The sequence below is a fragment of the Saccopteryx bilineata genome, chromosome 2 (genome assembly GCF_036850765.1).
Source record: "Saccopteryx bilineata isolate mSacBil1 chromosome 2, mSacBil1_pri_phased_curated, whole genome shotgun sequence".
Classification (NCBI taxonomy): Eukaryota; Metazoa; Chordata; class Mammalia; order Chiroptera; family Emballonuridae; genus Saccopteryx; species Saccopteryx bilineata.
This window is the reverse complement of record NC_089491.1, coordinates 38,315,588-38,338,917: the sequence shown is the minus strand read 5'-3', so window position 1 is coordinate 38,338,917 and position 23,330 is coordinate 38,315,588. Positions and strand designations below refer to the sequence as shown.

At 39.7% G+C, this 23,330-nt stretch overlaps 1 protein-coding gene across 10 annotated transcripts in view; it reads left to right on the top strand.

The window, feature by feature from the left end:
• UNC13B (unc-13 homolog B) overlaps positions 1 to 23,330 on the top strand; it is a 296,704-nt gene that overhangs the window by 146,270 nt on the left and 127,104 nt on the right. For 4 of the 10 annotated variants that reach the window (XM_066256832.1, XM_066256830.1, XM_066256831.1 and 1 more), the window contains exons 8-10: positions 8,564 to 8,599; positions 12,474 to 12,711; positions 14,586 to 22,907. In XM_066256832.1, the coding sequence (XP_066112929.1) occupies positions 8,564 to 8,599; positions 12,474 to 12,711; positions 14,586 to 22,907 (8,596 nt within the window). The remainder of the gene's footprint in view (positions 1 to 8,563; positions 8,600 to 12,473; positions 12,712 to 14,585; positions 22,908 to 23,330) is intronic. The other 6 variants (XM_066256836.1, XM_066256829.1, XM_066256834.1 and 3 more) reach the window with 3 other exon arrangements.

The following is a 23,330-nucleotide window of genomic DNA, read 5'->3' as shown; positions in this document are numbered from 1 at the left end:
CACTTGGGGGGGCAAACAAACAAACAAAAAACCCCCCGAGGTCACTGGCTTGAGTGCAGGCTCATCTGATAAGTGCCTATCCAGAGCACAGTGTTTGTTGTATATGTACTGCTCACAAAAATTAGAGGATCAGGGAATGTGCAGATACTCCAGTACTTTCAGCCTTTTGTATAGTGCATTTTCACCAATGACATAAAAGTTGGTTTTACATCTCTTTTGCATAAAATCAAACAACTTTCTTTGACTTGTCATTTGCTTTTCTGATGTTCTTGCTTAATAAAAAAAAATGCTTTTTTTTATCACTTCATATTTATTTTGAGATATCCCCTAATTTTTGTGAGCAGTATATATAAAAACATAAAAGCATGGCTATTTATTACAAGTTTCATTGGTATAATATTCCAGTTCAATGCTTTATCCACTGCGCCACTACACACCACGTGATAATACTTTCTTGATCTGTGTATTGGTTATATGTGTGTTCACAGTATTCACTGAGTAGTACACTTAAGATTTGTGTACTTTTCTGCATCTATACTTTAGTATAGCTGTTATTTTTAAGCGAGAGAGAAACAGAGACAGAGATAGGAAGGGAGAGAGATGAGAAACATCAACTCATGGTTGTGGTACTTTTAGTTGTTCATTGATTGCTTCTCTTATGTGTGTTGATGGGGTTGGGGGTTGGGGTGAGCTCCAGCGGAGCTAGTGACCCCTTGCTCAAGCCAGCAACCTTAGGCTCATGCCAGCGACCTTGGGCTTCAAGCCAGTGACCTTTGGGCTCAAGCTAGCGACCATGGGATCATGTTGATGATCCTATGTTCAAGCTGGTGACCCCATGCTCAAGCTGGTGAGCCTGCACTCAAGCCAGCGACCTCGGCGTTTCGAACCTGGGACCTCAGTGTTTCAGATCTATACTCTACTATCTGTGCTACCACCGGTCAGGTCAGTATAGCTTGTATATTAAAAAATAAAGAGTGGATGTTGCACATTTCAGAATGACTTAATGGTACTCACCCAGTTGTTTGTGAGTATTTTTCTTTGACTTATTAATGTGATGAATGTATTAATCAATTTCTGATAATAAATCACCTTTGCCTTCCTGTAATATCTCCTATGTGATTATGGTAAATTATTCTTATAATATAATGCTAGGTTTCATTTGCTTGTACATACTTTATTTTGGATTTTTACATCTATATTCACAGGAAGAATATTCACTAGTTTTTTTATTTTTGTTATTCCCCTATATTAAGTTCAAAGTGCTTTTCTTAATTATAGGTTCTTTACTATTTTCCATGGAAAGAAAAGTCCTATGGTACTATCATCTAATCTACTGTCTTGAAAAGGGGAAGAGTATAATTTTTGATGTTTGACTTTGTTGTCCTTTGTGAACAACCTGGTAGTAATTATTGCAATTTAGTAATTGATAGTGATTCCTGTCATTGCCTAGATAGATAGTTGTTCACTTGAAATCTAGGGCTCAAATATCCTGTCATTTTATTGTCATAGAAAAACTGACCAGCATAGGACTATTAATTGGTGATGTAACAGTTACCTTGGGGGTGTTTTGTTTGATAATTATAGACCTTATTTTTTAATGTGACTATTTCTGGTTTCTTATATTTTCCACTAAAACAAAAAGTAATAGGCAGTTATAGCCTGTAAGTATGGTGCAGTAGCCTGGTCAACAGGGATAATTATAGAAGCTTTGCCTTCTAAGAAAGAGGATTCTTGTATGTGTGTGTGTGTGTGTGTGTGTGTATGTGTGTGTGTGTGTGTGTGTGTGTGTGTGTGAATGGAGCCTCGGCTGCGAGAGGGGAAGAGAGAGACAGAGAGGAAGGAGAGGAGGAGTGGTGGAGAAGCAGATGGGCGCTTCTCCTGTGTGCCCCCGCCGGGAATCAAACCTGGGGCTTCCGCACGCCAGGCCGACGCTCTACCACTGAGCCAACCATCCAGGGCCGAGGATTCTTTTTTTTTTTTTTTTTTTTTTTTTTTGTATTTTTCTGAAGCATGCGCCCGACCGGGATCCACCCGGCACGCCCACCAGGGGCGACGCTCTGCCCACCAGGGGGCGATGCTCTGCCCCTCCGGGGCGTCGCTCTGCCGCGACCAGAGCCACTCTAGCGCCTGGGGCAGAGGCCAAGGAGCCATCCCCAGTGCCCGGGCCATCTTTGCTCCAATGGAGCCTTGGCTGCGGGAGGAGAAGAGAGAGACAGAGAGGAAGGACGGGGGGGGGGTGGGGGTGGAGAAGCAAATAGGCGCTTCTCCTATGTGCCTTGGCTGGGAATCGAACCCGGGTCACCTGCATGCCAGGCCGACGCTCTACCGCTGAGCCAACCGGCCAGGGACGAGGATTCATTTTTAATTGGGTCTGGACCTGCTAGAATTTTTTCACTTACCTATGCAATCACATTGAACTGCTTCGAGCCCAGTAGGATAGTACATCCGACTACCTCCTCCTCCTGTCAGCGCAGGAGCCACAATGCTTCCATTTGAGAGACTGAGGCTTTTTTCATATAGGCAGTTCTATAGCTGTATTTTTCAAAATGTAATTCAGGGATCATTGGCATGAGAGTCCTCAGATTGCTTACTGAAAAGGCAGATTCCAACAATAACAACAAATGAAGATCCCTAAGCTACTCCAGGCATTTTGATTTAGAATCTCTTGGAGTAGGGTCTGGCAATCTGCATTTTAAACAAGAGTCTCTAGTAATTCTTTTTTTTTTTTTTTTTTTTGTATTTTTCTGAAGCTGGAAATGGGGAGAGACAGTCAGACAGACTCCCGCATGCGCCTGACCGGGATCCACCCGGCACACCCACCAAGGAGGCGACGCTCTGCCCACCAGGGGGCGATGCTCTGCCCCTCAGGGGCGTCGCTCTTTTGCGACCAGAGCCACTTCAGCGCCTGGGACAGAGGCCAAGGAGCCATCCCCAGCGCCCGGGCCATCTGTGCTCCAATGGAGCCTCACTGCGGGAGGGGAAGAGAGAGACAGAGAGGAAGGAGAGGGGGAGGGGTGGAGCAGCAGATGGGCGCCTCTCCTGTGTGCCCTGGCCGGGAATTGAACCTGGGACTTCTGCACGCCAGGCTGACGCTCTACCACTGAGCCAACCGGCCAGGGCCTCTAGTAATTCTTAATAAATTTAAAGACACTACTTTCTAAGATGAAGAAGAACCTGCTTGACTCAGTTGTTATCTCATTCAGTATAGGATTTCTGTGCTGAGCGTTGAATATAAAGGAAGTGAAGATTTGGATCTTATATTCAGGGGACTTACAACCTAGGCTGAGATTGGAATGGATTGGACAAAGGCAAGCAATACAATAATCAAGTTCTAAGGCAGGTTTTTTTTTTTTATTGATCAACTTTATTGGGATATACTGTACATACAAAAGACTCACCCTTTTAAAGTATACAGTTTGATTAGTTTTGACAAATATGTATACCAGTGAAACTACCACCATAATCAAGATATAGAGAGGCCTGACCTGTGGTGGCGCAGTGGATAAAGCATCGACCTGGAAATGCTGAGGTCACCAGTTCGAAACCCTGGGCTTGCCTGGTCAAGGCACATATGGGAGTTGATGCTTCTAGCTCCTCCCCCCTTCTCTCTCTCTGTCTCTCTCTCCTCTCTCTCCCTCTCTGTCTTTCTCCCTCTCTCTTTCCTCTCTAAAAATGAATAAAATAAAATAAAATTCTAAAAGAAAAAGAAAAAGATATAGAGCATTCTAATTATCTCTAAATGTTTCCCAATGTCCTTTGCAGTTCATCCTTCTCACCTCTGGCTCCAGGCAATTTTTTTTTAGTAAGAGAGACAAAGACAGAGATAGAGACAGACAGGAAGGGAGAAACATGAGAAGCATCAACTCATAGTTAGTTGCAACACTTTAGTTGTTCATTGATTGCTTTCTCATATGTGCCTTGACCAGGAGAGGGGGGGCTCCAGCTGAGCCAGTGACCCTTGCTCAAGCCAGCAACCTTAGGTTCAAGCCAGCAACCTTGGGCTTAAAGCCAGTGACCTTTGGTCTCAAGCCAATGACCATGGGGTCATGTCTATGATCCCATGCTCAAGCTGGCAATCCTGCGCTCAAGCTGGTAAGCCCGTGCTCAGCCTGCAACCTCCAGGTTTTTGAACCTAAGTCCTCAACATCCCAGGTTGACACTCTATCTACTGTACCACTACCTGATCAGGCTGGGCAACCATTGATTAATCACTATAGATTAAATTTGGTTTCCTAGAGTTTTATATAAATGGAATCATATAGTATATACTCTTTTGTGTCTAACTTCCTTTACTCAGCATAAGGATATTTAGATTCATCTAATTGTTTTTATTTTCTATTTTTTCTTAAGTTAGAAGCAGGGAGGTAGAGTGACAATCTCCTGCATACGCCCCGACCAGGATCCACCCGTCAAGCCCCCTACTGAGGGATGCTCTGTCCATCTAGGGTAGTGGTAGTCAACCTGGTCCCTACCGCCCACTAGTGGGCATTCCAGCTTTCATGGTGGGCGGTAGCAGAGCAACCAAAGTATAAATAAAAAGATAGATTTAACTATAGTAAGTTGTCTTATAAAGATTTATTCTGCCAAACTTAGCGAAAATCTGACATAAAGTACTTGGTAAGTAATTATTATTATATGCTTTAATTTGCTGTAACTCTGCTTTATAAATTTTATAAAGTAAAGTTACTTCCCTACTTTATAAATCACCATTACTGTGGAACTGGTGGGTGGTTAGAAAATTTTACTACTAACAGAGATATAAAAGAGGGCGGTAGGTATAAAAAGGTTGACTACCCTAATCTAGGGCCGTTGATCAGTTGTTCTGCAGCTGAGCTATTTTAGCACCTGAGATGAGGCCATGGGAGCCATCCTCAGCACCAAGGCCAGTTTGCTCCAACTAAGCCATGGCTACAGAAGGGTAAGAGAGAGAGAGAGATTGAGAAAAGGGAGGGGGGAAGGGGTAGAGAAGCAGATGGTCGCTTTTCCTGTGTGCCCTGACCGGGAATTGAACTTAGGATGTCGATATGGTGGGCCAATGCTCTACCACTGAGCCAACTGGCCAGGGCCTATTTTGTTGAATGTATCAGTAATTTTTTTTTCATGACCGAGGAGTAGTCTATTATATAAATATACCACATTTTGTTTATCCATTCACTTGTGGATAGTCATTTGGATTGTTTTTGGTTATTATGAATAATATGAACATTTGCATAATCACATGTTTTTATGTCTCTTGGTTAAATACATAGGAGTGGAATGGGCAGATCATATGGGTAGGTGTAGTTTAACTTTTTAAGACATAGGCAGAGGACTTTTTTTTTCTCTTTTTTTTTTTTACAGAGAGAGAGAGAGAGAGAGTCAGAGAGAGGGATAGATAGGGACAGACAGACAGGAACAGAGAGAGATGAGAAGCATTAATCATTAGTTTTTCGTTGTGACACCTTAGTTGTTCATTGGTTGCTTTCTCATATGTGCCATGACCGTGGGACTACAGCAGACCAAGTAACCCCTTGCTCAAGCCAGTGACCTTGGGTCCAAGCTGGTGAGCTTTGCTCAAACCAGATGAGCCCGCACTCAAGCTGGCGACCTCGGGGTCTTGAACCTGGGTCCTCAGCATCCCTGTCCGATGCTTTATCCACTGCGCCACCGCCTGGTCAGGCCAGACATATTCTTTTGAGATGTCTCATAGATACCTCAAAGTCAATATATCTAACAGTGAATTCATCTCCCTCAACTTGCCCTTCTTTTTTATTCCTCTTAATGAATGATGTTATATCCACCCTGTATTTCAAGCTAAAAAAACTTAGGCCATATTATATAGTCCTATTCTCCTCACTTCCCAACTACTTATTAAACTCTATTGATTTTAACTTCAAAATATCTTGTAAATGTATCCATTTCTCTCCACTCCTTCTGCTACTTCCCTAGTTTAAGCCATCATCAGGTCAGTGCAATAGCTTCTTTACCAACCTCCCTGATACCAGTCTGCAGTCCACCTACCGTACCAACTATTGGCTACACTGTGCCACCATTCTCTTTCTAAAAGGACAAATTCAGCCCTGGCCGGTTGGCTCAGCGGTAGAGCGTCGGCCTAGCATGCGGAGGACCCGGGTTCGATTCCCGGCCAGGGCACACAGGAGAAGTGCCCATTTGCTTCTCCACCCCTCCGCCGCGCCTTCCTCTCTGTCTCTCTCTTCCCCTCCCGCAGCCAAGGCTCCATTGGAGCAAAGATGGCCCTGGCGCTGGGGATGACTCTGTGGCCTCTGCCTCAGGCGCTAGAGTGGCTCTGGTCGCAACATGGCGACGCCCAGGATGGGCAGAGCATCGCCCCCTGGTGTGCAGAGCGTGGACCCTGGTGGGCGTGCCTGGTGGATCCCAGTCAGGCGCATGCGGGAGTCTGTCTGTCTCTCCCTGTTCCAGCTTCAGAAAAATGCAAAAAAAAAAAAAGGACAAATTCGATCCTATCTCCTTAAAAGGTGTGGTACTCTGTACTACCCTCCAGAAATTCCAAATGCCTAAGGTTACTGAATTGCTAAATATTATTTAGACCCCCTTTGATATGGTTCTTTTATAACCCTGAAGCTTTTCATTCAGATATGCTAGAATTATTTTCAGTTCACTAATTATACTTTGCATGTATAATTTCATTTCCCTGGAATATTTCCCCCATTGCTATCTTGGTTTTAGTCCCTAGCAAAACCTAACAGTCTTCATTAATTGTTCTGACTAGTGAAATGTTTTATTGCATTTTTAGGGTGGATAAGGAAACTTGCTTAATTTACCCAGTGTTCTTCCCCTTAAAATGGTACCTGATTGAAGTGAGACAGGGAACTGATTGGTCAGAGAGCATAACTATTATTCTTTTCATGGGCTTTGGATGAACCCAGTAGATGGGATCAGATCATTTATTTGATTTATTCATGCTATAAACATTTATTGAACACTTACTATGTACAAGAAACTGCTATGTGGTGCTGTGGAACATTGAGAAATGAGGCAGTGGTTTGTGAGGAGAGGCTTCTTTGGTTCTAGAGTTTTAGTGAGAAATAGCATTGTCACTTGCCTGGAGTAATCTAGGTTGAAAGACATAATCTGAAGTTCTAGGTGAATTATTTTTCAGTTTTCTTTTAAAAAGAAATGAGGTAATTACTTTTAGCAGTTTCTGTGGCAGCTGTGCTATTACCTGGGAGAATTTTCTGCTAACACCCCCCCCCCCATGGTTAGAAAGTTAAATAAATTATAAAATGGCACAGTAAACCAATGTATCCTTTCTGAGAACACATAGATGGTAGGAAGAAGGTAAGTTCATAGCAAGAAAACTGATTCTCAGTATATAGTTAAACATCCTGTGACAAGTGACCTGCGCTGACTTCCAATCCACGTCCCCAGGGTTGGAAGTTAGCAGATAATGAAACCAGCCTGTGTTGGCATCATTCGATGCTTTCAGAATTTTGAGTCTTACAGCAAGCTTTGAAGGGACTGCACCCTCAGAACTCAGGGCTTTCTAACCCAGGCTTTGGCAGTCTCTCAGCAGACATTAGGACTATCAGAGTGTGCTGATCTTCCCACCAACTATTTATTAGGAACCTGTAAGGCAAGCAAAAATCTGGGAACATGACAAAACTAATTTTCTCTTATAATCCTCACAGTAAACAATGAGACTCATGCTATTATTACTCTCATATTAGAGATGAGGAAACATCTATGACTTTTTCAAGATTTTATTGCTGGTATGTGCAGGGCCAGAAGAACTTAGCTTTTACTTCAGTACCTATATGAAGCCAAATTATTCATTGTTTTTGAGGATAAAGGCCTATTTTTAGTGATTTCTTTGACACAGTTGTTGCCTATATTCAATTTGAGTGTGGGATAGGATTTAAATTTAATATTGAATTTTTTTGTTTTGAAAATGCATAGAAAATGTTCTCTTCTGTCATTCAAAGCATCTGTGTTTAAATAGATTTTATTTAAAATATATAAGTAATTAAGAAAAAAAAAAGTCTTATCTCTGAGCATCCAGCAGGCTACAGTGTTTTATTACATATTGGAAAATGAGAGAATAAGACCATTCTTTGACCTTTTAACTTTCAATAGAGAGCAGCAAAATTGAACATCATCACTCCCAGACAAGGGAATCAATCACTCTCCCACTGTAGCAGGACTAGCTTCTCATGGGTTTAATGTGATAGGCTCAAGTTGATGAACACAGAGAGAAGGGTTTTGTGGAAGCAGGTTGAATTTTCCTCATTTTGAGTAAGAAAGGGTATATCGGCTTCTAAATGATGTTTTAGGCTAGAAGAGATTTAAAAGAGTATGTAAGTAGTAGCTTTTTGTCATTCTCTGTATAGTGACTTAGTAGAGATCAAAAGTACTTTGTGTGTAGATTGGTCTTACACTTGGTAGAAGGCAGATGCTCTCTACATGTTGTGTAAAATTAATGGAATACAAGTAGGGTAGACTCAAACAAGGTAAGGTATATAATTGGTGGGCTGGGGAAATTATCTTTTTATTCTTCCTAAAATTGTCTCTCACTCTTCTTTGCTACCACTTGTGGTGTTCTTAGGTTACTGGACCTATTTGGGCTGGGGAGAGCAGCAGAGTACGTAAGAATTTGAATTTCTTATAATTTTCTTGATCTTACCCTTTAACATACTCTTTCTGAACTGTAAAGCTGGATTGTCATGCATACAAGCATATATAATTTCATTGCCCTCCCCTCCTCTCCTTAAATCTCAGGAGACAGTTATCTGCAGTGAAATGTTAAATCCTTTCAGGCTAGTTTCTTGAAAACTGTGTGTATATGATAAATTCTAAACCAAAGTCCCAGTTACAGTCCTGACACGATCTCCTGATTTTTCTTCCCTAGAAACAAGTAGTAACATCAGCCCCTAGTGTAGGAAACCCTTTCTTTTGGTTTCTTGGCTAAGGAGTCTAGTGACTAAAGAGAGAAGGTTTATTCTGGGAGAGGTCATTGGTTTTTTGAAGAGAACAAGAAGCTGAGGACATGGTTTGACTTTTCTTGAAGCAACCCAGATAGGCTGGAGGTCAGCTTTGTTCTAGAGCTTAGTGTGTAGCCAATTCTTTCCAGTAAGATATGCAGTCCTAGGCTGACATCACTGGCTGTGCTTACCCATCTGGCAAGAGAGTTTTGTTGAGTCCCAGTGATTAGGTGTCCAACAGGTGACAAGAGGGGCCAAATATTGTCCTGCCACTGGAATTTCTCATGGAGTATGTATTTTCTGTGATTTGAATCCTGAGTATTTCCATTAGGGAACTGTTCAAAGGTAGCCTAAGAGAGCTCTGGATAATTTAAGGTTTTAACTTAAATAGAAAAAAGTAACTAAAAGTTTGAATTCTTGTTTCTTTCTTCTCTGGCTGGTAAAGTTCTGTCTGTACTCTGGATTTAAAGACAGGGACTCAATCCAGGAGAGTGACACACTAGAGAGCCTCATTTTTCAGTATCTCATTCATTTTGTTTGAGTGTCTACCCTGTGTCTGTGGCCTGTTTTTACCCCAGATTAGATTTTGCCCCAGTTTACTTTTAAAGGTTTATTTTCTATCATTCTCTTCCATATTGTTTTTCCCTGTTTCTCTTCCTTGTCTTACTTCACTTTCCTATATTTCCTTTCTCCTCTTCCCTCCTACTTTTTATATTTTTTCTTCTACTCCCACTTTTTCTTTCCATAGACATTTTGTTTCTTAATATTTGTACTTTATTTCTTTAGTATAGAAATGTTTTCAGTCTTCAGGAAAGTTCTGGGATATTCCGCCCCTTAGCTTAGCAAAATAAAAAAACAAACCATTATTTAGAAGTAATAGGTCTGATGCAGTGAGAAATGAAGGGTCCATACACTAAATTTCTGGCTCTGGATCATGGGTGCTCTGACTAAGCACTTTTTCCTGGCCTCCTAATTAGTAGGGTTGTCTGTCACTGCTCCCTCTTTGGAGACTCAATCTTATTTTTTAGGTTATGTGCTAATACTTCTCCTGCCAGAATTTAAGTAGACTTTTTGCTTTGTATCCCTTGTTGTATCTGCCTCCTCATCTGTATGCATGAATAATCCAGCGCTGACTTTTCCCACACTTACTCCTGTGGATTCAAGGAGAATTAAATCTGAGAGGCATACTGGTTTTCATCCCTTGATCCTTCCTAGTCTTTGGAACAACAAATGCATCAAGGGTTAAAACCAATGCTTCCAAATTCTTTTCCTAATGTGTGATCAGAATGCTTTGTAAGCAGAATGCTTTGCATCCTGTTTTTTGACTAGTCTTGTTCCTGTCCATTTTGAAGGTTAACCTCTTTCTCATACTGATTTTCCCCCTGGGGTTCTGATCACTAACCTCTTCCTTTCTTACATTTGCATGTTGTCTTAAACTAATGGGAAAAGCTTACCCTTACATCCTGCAGTATCTACAAGTGTTGTCTGGAATCCAGTGTTCAGATTTTTAACCTTGCTTGTAAAATCCACATGTTGTGCTCCCTGTCTCTTTTAGTGGAATTATCTACTAGGTTGTATAATGTAGAAGCCAAAGGGTCATTATCCTGTTACCTTTCATTTGTCCCCAGGTTTTATCATTTCTGTCTGGATTTTTCCCTCCTAGTTCATTAACTGTTCCATTTCCACTATATGGATGTAGTGGAATTCTGCTTCTCACAAAGGAATAATTCCTTATCTCCTTTATGAGTAATTGTAAAAGCCTATAATCTTAAGAGCTTTCTGTTTCCCAATTACTACCAATGTGTTTTTTTTTTTAATTACTAATATGAGGAATTTAACATTTGCTAAAAGTGTCTCCATTTTGGGATGGTGAGTGTTCCTTTTCTTCATTGTGAACCAAATGAGAATTAGGCCAGAAAGGAAATATAGGAGTGGTGTCAGAAATGGCTCCCACATAAAATAATCTATAAAGCACTATTAGGTTGTGCTCCCATTCCAAGCACAGTGTTACACATTTTTATTTTTGGTTGGAGCAGGATTTGTACCTTTGTTTGTTTAGTTCATCATTTAGTACTGGCCTGAAAAACAATTCTATGAAATTGTAGTTACTACTGTTAGAAGAACTTAGATGCATTGTCAGTAATATCCCATCAGTGGTGCATGTGTTTTCCTCTTTTGCTTCAGTCCATGGTTTGGATAGGAATTCTGAACTCAGGGTGTCAGTGCTTGACAGGAATCACTAGTAAAACCTGATATTGCAGCAGGACAGTAAGACTCCTACTCTTCTCAACTGCGTCTGGAGCTTTTGGCCGACTTCTAAGCCTTGACTTTGACCTTCCTGATTTTCTGGACCAACTTCTGATGGTAGACCTGTCAGCCATGTATTTTAAAGTAAAAAAATACCAAGCCAATTTTAAACAAGAAATTCTTTTTTAAGATATGGAAAAATTACTATTTCTTTTCTCTTTGCCATTTTTGATAATAGTAGAGGATCAAAATCTATGACATTTAAAATCAGGTTTTCATTAGGGTTATGGTAGTTAGAGAAGTAGAATTCCAAAGAATTCTGCATTGGGAAAATTCAACTTGGAACTCCTATAAAGATAATCAACACTACAGTGTGTCCGTAAAGTCATGGTGCACTTTTGACCGGTCACAGGAAAGCAACAAAAGACGATAGAAATGTGAAATCTGCACCAAATAAAAGGAAAACTCTCCCAGTTTTATACCTATTCAGTGCAGTTCGACGTGGGCTCATGCACAGATTTTTTAGGGCTCCTTAGGTAGCTAACCCGTATAGCCTCTACAGACTTGTCACTGACTGATGACCTACCAGAATGGGGTTTCTCCTCCAAACTGCCGGTTTCCTTCAACTGCTTATCCCACCGAGTAATGTTATTCCTATGTGGTGGTGCTTCGTTATAAATGCGCTGATATTCACGTTGCACTTTGGTCATGGATTCAAATTTAGCGAGCCACAGAACATACTGAACTTTCCTCTGTATCATCTGCATCTCGACTGGCATGGCCGTGGGCTGCTCTGATGTATACACGATGTTATGTCATCATCTGTGCATGCGCACATGCTGCCACATCATCCTACAGAAACTGGGAGGGTTTTCCTTTTATTTGGTGCAGATTTCACATTTCTATCGTCTTTTGTTGCTTTCCTGTGACTTGTCAAAAGTGCACCATGACTTTACAGACACAGTGTATTTAGAAAATTAAATTTAATGGGGTGACATTGATCAATTAGAGTATATAGATTTCAGGTAAACATCTCTATAGTATTTGAACTATTGATTGTGTTGGGTACCAATCACTAAAATTAAACCAAGTGTTCTATGTCATTCAGCAAGGAGAGAGACTTGTGAGTATTGAGACACCTCTACACTGGCTGCGAGGTCACTGGGCTCATGTGCAGCTCAGATTGCTCTTGTTCTCAAGCTTGTGGCTACCTAAGTTAGAAGCAGAAATATTTCTGAAGTAGTAAGTAAAGCTAGGGTGTTCTGATTGACTGTGCTTGTTCCACAGCTTTTGAAGATCCTGATAGTGCTGTTGATGACCGAGATAGTGACTATCGCAGTGAGACCAGCAACAGCATCCCTCCTTACCATTCAACTTCCCAGCCCAACGCCTCTGTGCACCAGTTCCCTGTGCCTGTGCAATTGCCACAGCAGCTGCTACTCCAGGGCAGTTCCCGAGACTCTTGCAATGACTCTATGCAAAGTTATGATTATGACCTCGATTACCCAGAGCGGCGGGCTCTCAGGTGGGTATTGGGAACAAAGCACTTTCTCTTCCTAGTATGCAGATCCCAGGATACAACTGATAGCAAGGATTGGGCACTTTAACCTGAGGTGGTAGTGGAAGTATATCTGTAGAATGGGCCAACCTATAGCCATTCTGTGTAGATTATGAGTCTTTTTGTTTCTCTTATACACATTCATATAAAACTTATACATTTCTGTCAGTAATACTTCTCTTTATGATTAACAGTTCTCAACTGGTGAGAGCATGCCCACTGGGGGTTAATGGCTGAAAAAAAGCCTGCTTGCTTCTCTGCCCAGTCCAGAGATTTTGATACAGCTTTCACCATTGTTAAAAAAAGAAAATTACACATGTTAAATGTTTGGATAACCCTTTCTAACTAAGTATTCCCCTGGGAACTTTAGAATAAAGCTAATATGGTTCTCTCCATAGCAAATTCAATACTTTTGCTGGAACTTTAAAATTTTTATGTTATTAATTTCTTAAATATATAAAACATTTATATGGTTAAAAAATGTGAAGGTACAGTACAGCATACAGCGAAGACTCTCCCACCCACACCTTTTGTCCTCCTCCGCCTCATCCCCTTCTTTCCTCCTAGTTCTCTTACCATCCTTGTTTCTTATGTATCTTTCTGTAGACTATTGTCATATATTTATTAATATAAAAGCATATACATAAATGTATGCTTTTCAAATCCCCCAACTTTAAAAAATATTAAACATTTTGAGAAATAATACAATGCACACCCATATTCACATTCCCTAGATTCAACAGTTGTGTTAACATTCTGCCACATTTACTTTATCTAATTTTCTCTAATATCTATTAATCAACACATACCTTTTTTCCTGAACCATTTGAAAGTAAGTTGCAGACTTTACCAGGAAGAACTTCAGCATATAACTCCTAAGAAAAAGGACTCTCTTGACCTGGCTGACTGGCTCAGTGGAAAAAGGACTCTCTTATATAACCTCAATACTATGATTATACTCAAGAAATTGAATAGTACAATGATATTATTAATATATAGACCACATTTTAATTTCTCCAGTTGTCCTAGTAATGTGTATATATTTTTTTCCCTTTTAATTCAGGATTAAGTCAGTCATCATGCTACATTACATTTGATATTCCTATTTCTGTAGTCTCCTATAATGAGGGGGAGGGGTGATGCAAGGGAGGGAGAAGGGAAGGAGGGGTTGAGGGAAAGGTGTAAAAAGAGACAAATATAAGGTGATGGAAAGTGATTTGACCTTGGATGATGGGTATACAACATAGTCAACAGTTCAAATGCTATGAAAATGTTTACCTGAAATCTGTGTACTCTTATTGATCAATGTTACCCTGTTAAAGTTAATTTTCTAAATAAAATTAAAAAATTAAAAAATCAATAAGTAGACTTTGGCATTGTAGAAACATTTTATATATCAGTGATTTTTCAACCAGTGTGCTCCAAGAAAGCATTTGATACCTGACTATTTAGTTGGGAGCACTGATCTCTTTAGTAATTAGTTTATGTGTACCATGAGATGAAAAAGGTTAAAAATCATCGTTAAATATTGATGAGACATGTTTATTTTGTTTCTTAGAAAATATTTTAAAAAGCTCACAGTAGCAAGTATTTTAGTTATTATTATAGCTGTTCTTTTTTTGATGTTGAAAATACTCTTTGACTTCACTGCTATAATAATGCTTTAAGATCATGTGGATTTTCTTATTATTTTTCAGTCTGAATGGTTATTATCAAATTGATATTTTTACTAATTTCCTGATTGAACATGCACTAAATGTTATTTGTTTCTTCCCTTTCCCTATTTTTCCTTTTTTCTCTGCCTTACTATTCCTTTAATTTTATCTATCCCTTTATATCAGACAAAGCTTGCAGGTTAAAACTGACAGAATTAGGATTGTCTCAGCTTCTACTGATGTTGACTGTGAAGAGCAAGAAGGTACATATGAGCAGATAGGTGGGAAAATATCACAAGAGTTTCTAGAAAACAGTAATATAAATGTAAAAGAAGTTGAGTTAAAGGAAATTAGAACTCTTTCAAAAACTGATAAATACTACAGGCAACAAGTTCAACCAAAGTATAAGAATTGGAAAAAGATACCTTCTCAAAGCCAAGAAACAGATTTCTCTACTGCCTTTAATTTTGACCTTAAATGTGAAACATCTGTTTGCTCCAGATATCCTCAGAAATATGATACAATTGATAGGAGAAGGAAAAGGAAACCCATGTACATTCATTTTGAAGACAGTGAAAGAAGACAATATAATGATAGATTAGGAACTAAGACTAACTTCAAAACTACATATCCTAATAGTGAAAATTGTAACCTTTACCACATTGAAAAGAAACAGAACTACCCAGTTTTGCACCCTTACAAAAATGGATTTGTGGTTAAGAATGGCACGTGGACTACTAAGTTGGAAAGTTATGATTATGATCTTCCTTGTTGTGAAAAGTCATCTGACTTAAACCAGCATGTCACTGATTTTATTCCATTGGATATTCTTGAAGATTCTACTAGTAGTACTTCTTCTGATGATGTTCTGGATTCCCCAGTTTCTTCTGATAAGCAGGAAGGTTTACTGTCATCAACCTGCCCTCCATCCAGTGTCCATCATATTGGAAACTTTCCTAAAGAGTATTATGTAGCAAATTCAGCATTCCTATTAGAAAGGATGAATTGTGATGCAAACACACTTGATAATCTGACTGGGTGCCCCAGGGAAGAGATGACTCCTTCTTCTATTGAGGAACCCAAAGAGGACTATATTGATACAATGGATGAGTTTCAGTGTTTTGTAGAAACAGTATCAGAATATTTAGCAGAGAAGGAAGAGGAGATTAATAAATATGGTTCCCTTTCAAAAACTAAAGAAACACCTAAACATAGTAGTGCTGTTGATAATGCAGGACAGAAAAAGCCTGAGGATCAAATACCACCTATAACCATTGTCAAGAATGACAAGGCCAAGGCCACCTATTTCCCTCAGTTGAATGGAGTGAAATGTGCTGTTGGCTCTTTGTTCAGTTCAGTCACAGAAAAGGTGGGCTCAGGCACAAAGCATCTAACAGTCTCTATGGAAAAGCTGATATCTTTAGATCCAGATAAAACAGAAACTCTTAATCAGATAGAGACAATAGATTCTGGATCTAGACCCAGAACTGAGTCAGTATCAGAGAAGGATCTTTCCATACAATCTCCATTATTTTCTCAAACGGTTGATAATAAGGATTTTGGCATACATGGCAAAACCTCTGAAAATGAGCACATAAGCAGTAAAACTGGAAGTTTAAGCTTTCAGGCTGCAACAGAAACTCTTGGAAGGGACTCTGCTCCACAGAGTCAGAGTTCAATTATAGAGTCTATTTTCAGTAAGCTAACTCCATTAAAGATCTTTTCAGAAAAGGATGAAACCAAAAGTGATGACAAGAACAAGCCAAGAAGGGAAATCTTCACTGGGTATAGTTTAGAGTCAAGTCAAAGGGAAGGCACTGTTGGCAGTGATAGTAGCATTGTTGATTTAGATAAAAGTAATGAAGACACTACAGGCTTGTCCCAGATGCCCACAAATGAGAATTTTTTGTCTTCCCAAGCAGCCAATGAATCTCCAAACTTAGCCAATTCTGCAAATAAGAAAGATGATACTGAGAGTCTGTTGGAAAGAAAACTGTGTATAGACTTGTCTCCATTACCAGGTGAACCAAAAATATATGCCAAAGATACTCCAGGACATCCTTGTGTAGCTGGCAGTAAAACTGCAAATAAAGAGCCTTCTTCAAAGCTATTAGAAGGGGACAAAGTTACTGGTGATGACGATTTCCTTGAGCCACTCAGAAAATCCTTTAGCCAGTTTTTGCTCACTTCTCCCCAAAACTGTTCTAAAGAAACTTTGTCAGAATCTAGGAAAATTCACCAGTTGGAGGAAGATGGACGGGACAGGGTCCCTAAGAAAGATGGACATTCCTTTTCCTTTAGTGGAAAACTACATATTCCATTTCTCAGAGTTCTTAGTCATTCTGAAAAGCAGCAGGATTTAAGAGAGAAAGGAAACATTTTTTCTTTATTTAAATTTCCTTTCACTGACAGCCACAGCACTGTCAATGACCAGAGTTTTCATGGCTCAGAAGTAACCATTGATGAAGAGATTCAAAGAAACTGCCATGAAAATACCAAACTTAGTTCAGTAAAATCTAGTTCAGTTCCAAATATTCATTGTCTAGGAAATTTTGGTGATACAAAGACATTTAATAAGAATGACCAAAAAAATTGTCCTGATTATGCCACAATGAATAAAATAAAGTCAGATTCAGTTCTAAATATTAATAATACTCTTGAGGAATTTAGGAGTATAAAGGATTTAAATTTAAGGGACCACACAGCAGAAGAGAACTGTAAAAGAGATTCTTTAGCCATTCCAGAGGTTGTGCCCAAACAACATATACTTTCTGATTCTTCAGGAGAAAATAAGATTCTTACACAAGAGATATCTTTAACAGTATCAGACTCTTCTTTAGCATTGACTTCTACCATTTCAAAATCCACCTTGGTTAATGAAATTAGTGAAGACGAACTTGTAGATAAAGCTTCCAAGAAACGAACCCAAGAAGGCCTCCTTTCTGGTCTGTTTAACAGATTCTCTTCTCTTGAAAACTTGTCTGGTTCACAAGAATTAAATCTGAAAAATGATGACTCTCATCACAGGAATAATACCCCAAGCTTACTCTCAGGAATATTTAACTTGATATCCAACAGCAGTATGACTGATTATAAACCAGATGAAGCAAAGTCCATGTCTGTAGGTGACATAAAGAATTTGAATGGAAATAAGCATTTATCTTTTGATGAGATATCTGTTACTTCATGTGTGACTTCTGAGAAACAGAGGAACCATGTTGAAAAACAAGAAGCTTCTGGTTTCATAAAAAGCTTCTCATTTTTACCTAAAGAAACAACATCATTAGCTGATGCTTGGGTTGATAATCACCATTGCCCTTCTACATGGAAAAACCAGCACAGTGAAAAGCATTGCACTTCTTCTGAGAACAGTGTACTTCATTGTGCTCCAAGTGCTCAGCAGGACCTCTTAGAGAGACCTGTTGCTAAGACGCCAATGCCAAACGATACTCTTGGGGCAAACCTATGTGAAAATTCAAGTAAGTTAAATTCATCTATACTAAATACTAACATTCATAATAAATCAAACCACTATCAGGCTTTTGAAGAGATGAACAGTCCTTTCCGTTATGAATGGGATTCTGATATAAAAGACTTCTCTAAAAATTCCAGAATACTTCAGCCAGTTTATTATGTGTTGAATCAAAATACATTTACATCAGCTGATGTTTTTTTGCAGCCTGACTCAGAAAACCCAGCAATAAATTTTTGCCAAAAAGATCAAAATGCAAATATCTTTGAATGGAGAACAAATTCAAAGAGTGTCATTTGGTGTGACTTACCATATGAATCATTCAATCAGTTTGCATTTAATGAAGATTACTTATTAAGAGGTGATATGTGGGAAGCTAACACATTATATGGAAATTCTTATCATCTTCCAATTAATGAGACTAAGAATTCACTAGAAGACTTGCCCATTGATTTAAGTTCTTCAGGTTATGGGAAGACTACATGTCCCATAGTTGATCAAGAATCATTAAGAATGGATGAAAATGTTGTTTTTTCGAGTACTGGTTATGAATACCAGGAATGGTTGTCATGTCTTGAAAATGGAGTGTGGTGGCCATCAGAAGATGGAGATTATGGATATTTTGTGTTCCATGATGGTCAATATATCTATTCTTTTCTCACTGATTCTACAGGACAGTATGTGTATTTATTTATACCTGATTGTTCTTTTCAAGAGTATTTGAATTGTGATTTACAGACAAATGATCTATCAAGTATTACATTAGATGACAGCATTATTTCTAACTGTAGTTTTAGAGTACTAGATAAGGAAGAAGAATTATTGTGGTATGTTGAAGAGGAACCAATTGATGACCCTCTCGATTTATCTATAGTTTTGCCAAAAAGTGAGGGACAAATGTATCTAAATTTAGGAACATTTTCACACATACTTCAAGAATCAAATTATGACCAAAGAGATCAACCATTAGACTTTTCAGTCTATAATTCTCAAAAGTTTGAAGGAGATTTTGGAGTTTTTGAAGAAAGGCCATGTGTTTCTGAAGACTTTGAATGTATATTGGATCTCAGAAATCAGTCTCAAAGTATTGATAATCATGTCTTAAATAAAAATCAAACTATAAAAGAAGATAAGAACCAAGCTGTAGCTAAGGATTTATTAGTTCACCTTTCCAATTTTCATTGGCTTCAGTCTTCTGAAAAAGATGCCACTTTGGTTAATTTTGAGAATGTGACTAACAGCCCAGAGCAAACAGAAGAGATATCATTGTTGAACAAAGTGACTTCATCAATTTCTGCTTTAGGTGCTCTGGTTGGAAGTACTTTGAATTTTGAAAAAAAGGAATCCCTAGAGTCTTTCGTCATGCATAAAAAGGATCAGCAGTCACACTTAGCAGAGTTCACAAATGATGATCTTCAGTCATTAATCTTGAATAAGCAATCAGAGAGTAAATCGCAAAATGAGGAGGAAAGTCTTTACAAGAAGGATTCAGAGAAACAAGTAGTGTCCAATGTTCAGCAACCAGAATTTACTGAAAATACAAAGCAAGAATTCCCTTTAAATAAAAGTGTTCATGTGAAAAAACAAAATTTGTTGAAATCTGTTTTCCAGGTAAGCCAAACAACTCCTCAGGCGAAATTAAGTATAGAAGATGATGAGATCATTACAGCCGACTCTGTTTTGATTCCTCTAGCATCACAGTTTAGTAAGGATGAACTCAAGAATTGTGAGCTTCCCCAGGACCAGTCTTCCAAAGAGTCTGAGAGAACATTCCTTAAAAGTGCATTGAAACTCTTTGGACGGGTAGAGGACCCTTCAGTGAGTACGACAGCAAGTGAAAAACAGGCATCTGGATTTTTGAACCTCTTTAAAATCCAAGTGAATAAAGAAGGATCATCAAACTTAGAAAAGAGTAGTTATCAAAATAGAAAGATAACATCTCAGGAAAATAATGGATCTCCTGGTGTTTCAAATTTTTTTGGTACTCTTGGGGATTTCTTTAAAACCAATATATCTCCTACACAGACAACTGAAAATATGTCTGTTTCTTCAATAACTAATAAGGATGAGGTCAAGTCAAGTCCTAATCCCACAAAGCTAACTAGCCAGGATGTTGGGAAGTTTCCTGTTGCACCAGTTTCCTCTAAAGGGAAAGTTCAGGTTAGAACTCTGAATAAACAGACTACTATTGATGACGGGCTAAAGGAACCATCAACTAAGGAGATCCAGGATAATAATTCAACTGAAAAAGAGATACCTTCCAGACACCACCTAATCCAGCAGTCACCAAATCCATCTTTCTCAACAAATTGTCTCAAAGAGTCTTCAAGAGAGCCTTCAATAGAAACTGGTGGTGTATCTGCAGTGACAGAAGTTTCAAGAAGTAATAAAGTATCTTTTGATATTCTGAGCAGAAATAATTCAAACGAACATGATCACTTTTCTGACAAAAACCTGAATTTTTCAACTGTGACAACATCTCCATCCCAACCAGAGTTTCCAACGAGAAAGAATATATTTTCTTTCCTGACTGCATCCGAAAAATCTGAGAACAAAACCTCTGCTACTCTACCAAAAACCAAATCCCAAGCAGAAGGGCTCTTCACATTTCCTTCCTTTTTTTCCACTACTAATTCAAGCATCAAGAAGGATATCTCTCATAATAGCTCGTTTAGTTTCTTCAGCTTGTCCTTTTTGGATGAAAAACAGCAGACCCCTGGGGAAAAGCATGGTCTTTCACCTGTTGCTCCAGTGATTTCTCAGCCCTGTAAGAAGCCAAGTGTTTTTGTGGACACGGGTGGCACAATGACTGAAGGTTCCAATGGTAATAGTGATCGCATAGTCCAGGAGGTAGTGCATGAACAGCAAATGGCTCCTTGTGTTTCTGTTAGCAACACAGTTGAGGTTACCTTCCTTGAGGATGAGCTCAATGTAGGGGAGGACTCTCAGGGAAAACTAGAATTCAGTAATGGATCAAGGATATCTTTAACAGATTTCCAGATGAATCAGTTGCAAAAAGACATTGTTGGTCATTCACCAGGATTTCAGGCACAGACTGAAACACCGCTCATTGGTCCAGAAAACCTTGGGGTCGCTTCTCATAAAGAAGATTTCATGCAAGAAGCTTTCACAAGCAGCTCATTGGTCAGGTCTTTTTCACATGATAGCCATTTGGTTGAGAAGCTCAACAATTTAGACACTTGTACTAACCACCACCAGAATGAAATAGTTTCTAGTGACCCATTGAACTTGCCATTAGAAAAGGCCCCTGTTGAGGTCTTAGCACAGATCCTGGATCCAGCCTCTTCCTCTGCAGAGCCAGAGTGTGCAGGGCACGTCCAGGGCCGAGACACAGATAAAGATGAAGACAAGTCAGTGTTGGGTTCTTCAGTAGAAATGCTTTCAGGGTTTGTGACCAAAGTGAAATCTTTCTCTGGGAGCTTAATAGAACCTCCCAAAACTTTCTCTGGATTTTTCTCTTCTCCTAAGTTTCCAAAGAAAAATTCCTTTTTCTGTCTTTCTTCTGGTGTATCATCTCAGCCACTCAAAGATGAGTTATTTGGAATTTTCAAAACTCCCAAACCAGAGGCATGTAAACTAGAATCATCTATACCAGCTACTGCATGGCTTCAAAATGGTAGTTCCAGAAATGCTGTAGAATCAATACCTCCAGAAAATGTGTGGCGAGAAGCTTCTTCTGCATCATTCAATTTAGAATCTACTCTCAGTGACTGTAGAATGACTGTGGTTAGTGCAAAGTCAGACTCAGAGATCTTGACAGGTGATTCTAACCTAACAACTGAAATGGAAAACAATATTCCTGGCAATGTTCTAGAACCCCTGGGTTCTGAAACAATTGGGGCTGCATCTTCTGTTTCAGAGGATGATACTAGACAAGGAGCACTATCTCTGAGTGATGAAGGAGACATGGGATTGTTGCAAGGCACAGACACAGAGGCATCCTTCGAAGCAGAGCACAATTCATTGCCAACACAGTTGCATCCAGATCCTACCTGTGTTGCCAAAGAGCTTTCTTCTCCAATTCAGCCACTTCTTCCTCTCGAGCCAAAGCCTTTCTTCACAAAGCAGGACATCTTAGAGCTACAGGCAACCAATATACTAGAAGCCAATACTACTGAACTGTTCAATGAGGCAAGTTTAATTGGCCAGAGTGCCACACTAGAAACCCACAGTTCACTTTCTCACCCTCTGATGGAAGAACCTGTGCTCGGTACCAAAGAAAGTTATGGGCTATTTGATGCCCAGAAAGTTCCACCTGCAGCACCCCTAGAAACAGAGCAGCCACAACCATGTCTTGAGATCCCAAACATGACCAATTGGCCAAAGCTCCATTTCCCATCCTCTGCTACTGACTGTGGGAAACCATTGAGCTCTTTCTTTTCCCCTCCCTCCTCCTCTGGCAATGGGGCAGCAGAGACTGGTTTCATGTCTGGCTTTAAGAAGTTGTCAACTCTGTTTGAGGGAGGTAATGAGGGAAAAGGGAGTGTGGTAGCAAGTGATCCCAAACTAAGGTTTGGAAAGAAGCTGGATCTTTTATTCCCATGGCCAAAAGAGAACAAAGCAGGCCCTGTACAAATGCCTACAAAATCCTCCTCTCCAGTTTTGGTTAGCAATGATCAGAACCTTAACTGCATTGAGGCTGACATAGCTTTGGAATCTTCTCAAAAGTCTGGGGCCAGTGCTGAGCCAGCTAAGGTTTGTACTCAGCTCACTGTGACCTCTGAGCAGCAGGAGGCCAAGCCAAGTAGATGTGCTGATGGGCTTCCAGGGCCTGGAGAGGTGGAAAACCTGCAAGAAATCCCAGCATCTGGAGAAGACCGGGCTACCAAAGGTAACCTCTCTGGCCTCACCAGTCCTTCAGGGAGTCATGAGGAAGAGCACTGTACTGTCTCTGAGCTACTTCACCAGCCAGAAACACAAGAAGAGGAGGCAGTTCCTGCTAGCACTGACTCTGTTTTGAATGTACAGCTGCCAGTCACTCTGCATGGCATCAAGGAACCAAAGACCAGCAAAAGGCCTGTTCTCAACTAAAGCATCATAAATGATTTTAAGGAATTGACCATTTATGATGCAGTGACTTTGTGGTAGATTAGTCATAGCCTGCTTTTTATCCTTCCTGTGTCTTTCCTAGTACCTGAGTTTCATGCTAATTAGAGGTTAAGTAACAAGAAATAATGTGTGGGTCTTTTCAACCTCTTTTCTCTCTAGTGCCAAATTTAATGTATTTATTGGAACAAGGAGCTTCCTGATTAAAGGAAAGTCTAGACCCTGAGATTTACTCACTCTGATTTGGTCTGCCTTATATAATGTGGAATGGAGAAGGGGGGATAGGAAGAGCAGCCAGTAGTTGAGTAGCACATATTAATTACGACCACATGATGGGCTAGGATGCTTCCTTGAACCTTCGCTACTGATATCTATAGTAGCTGGGGAGAGAG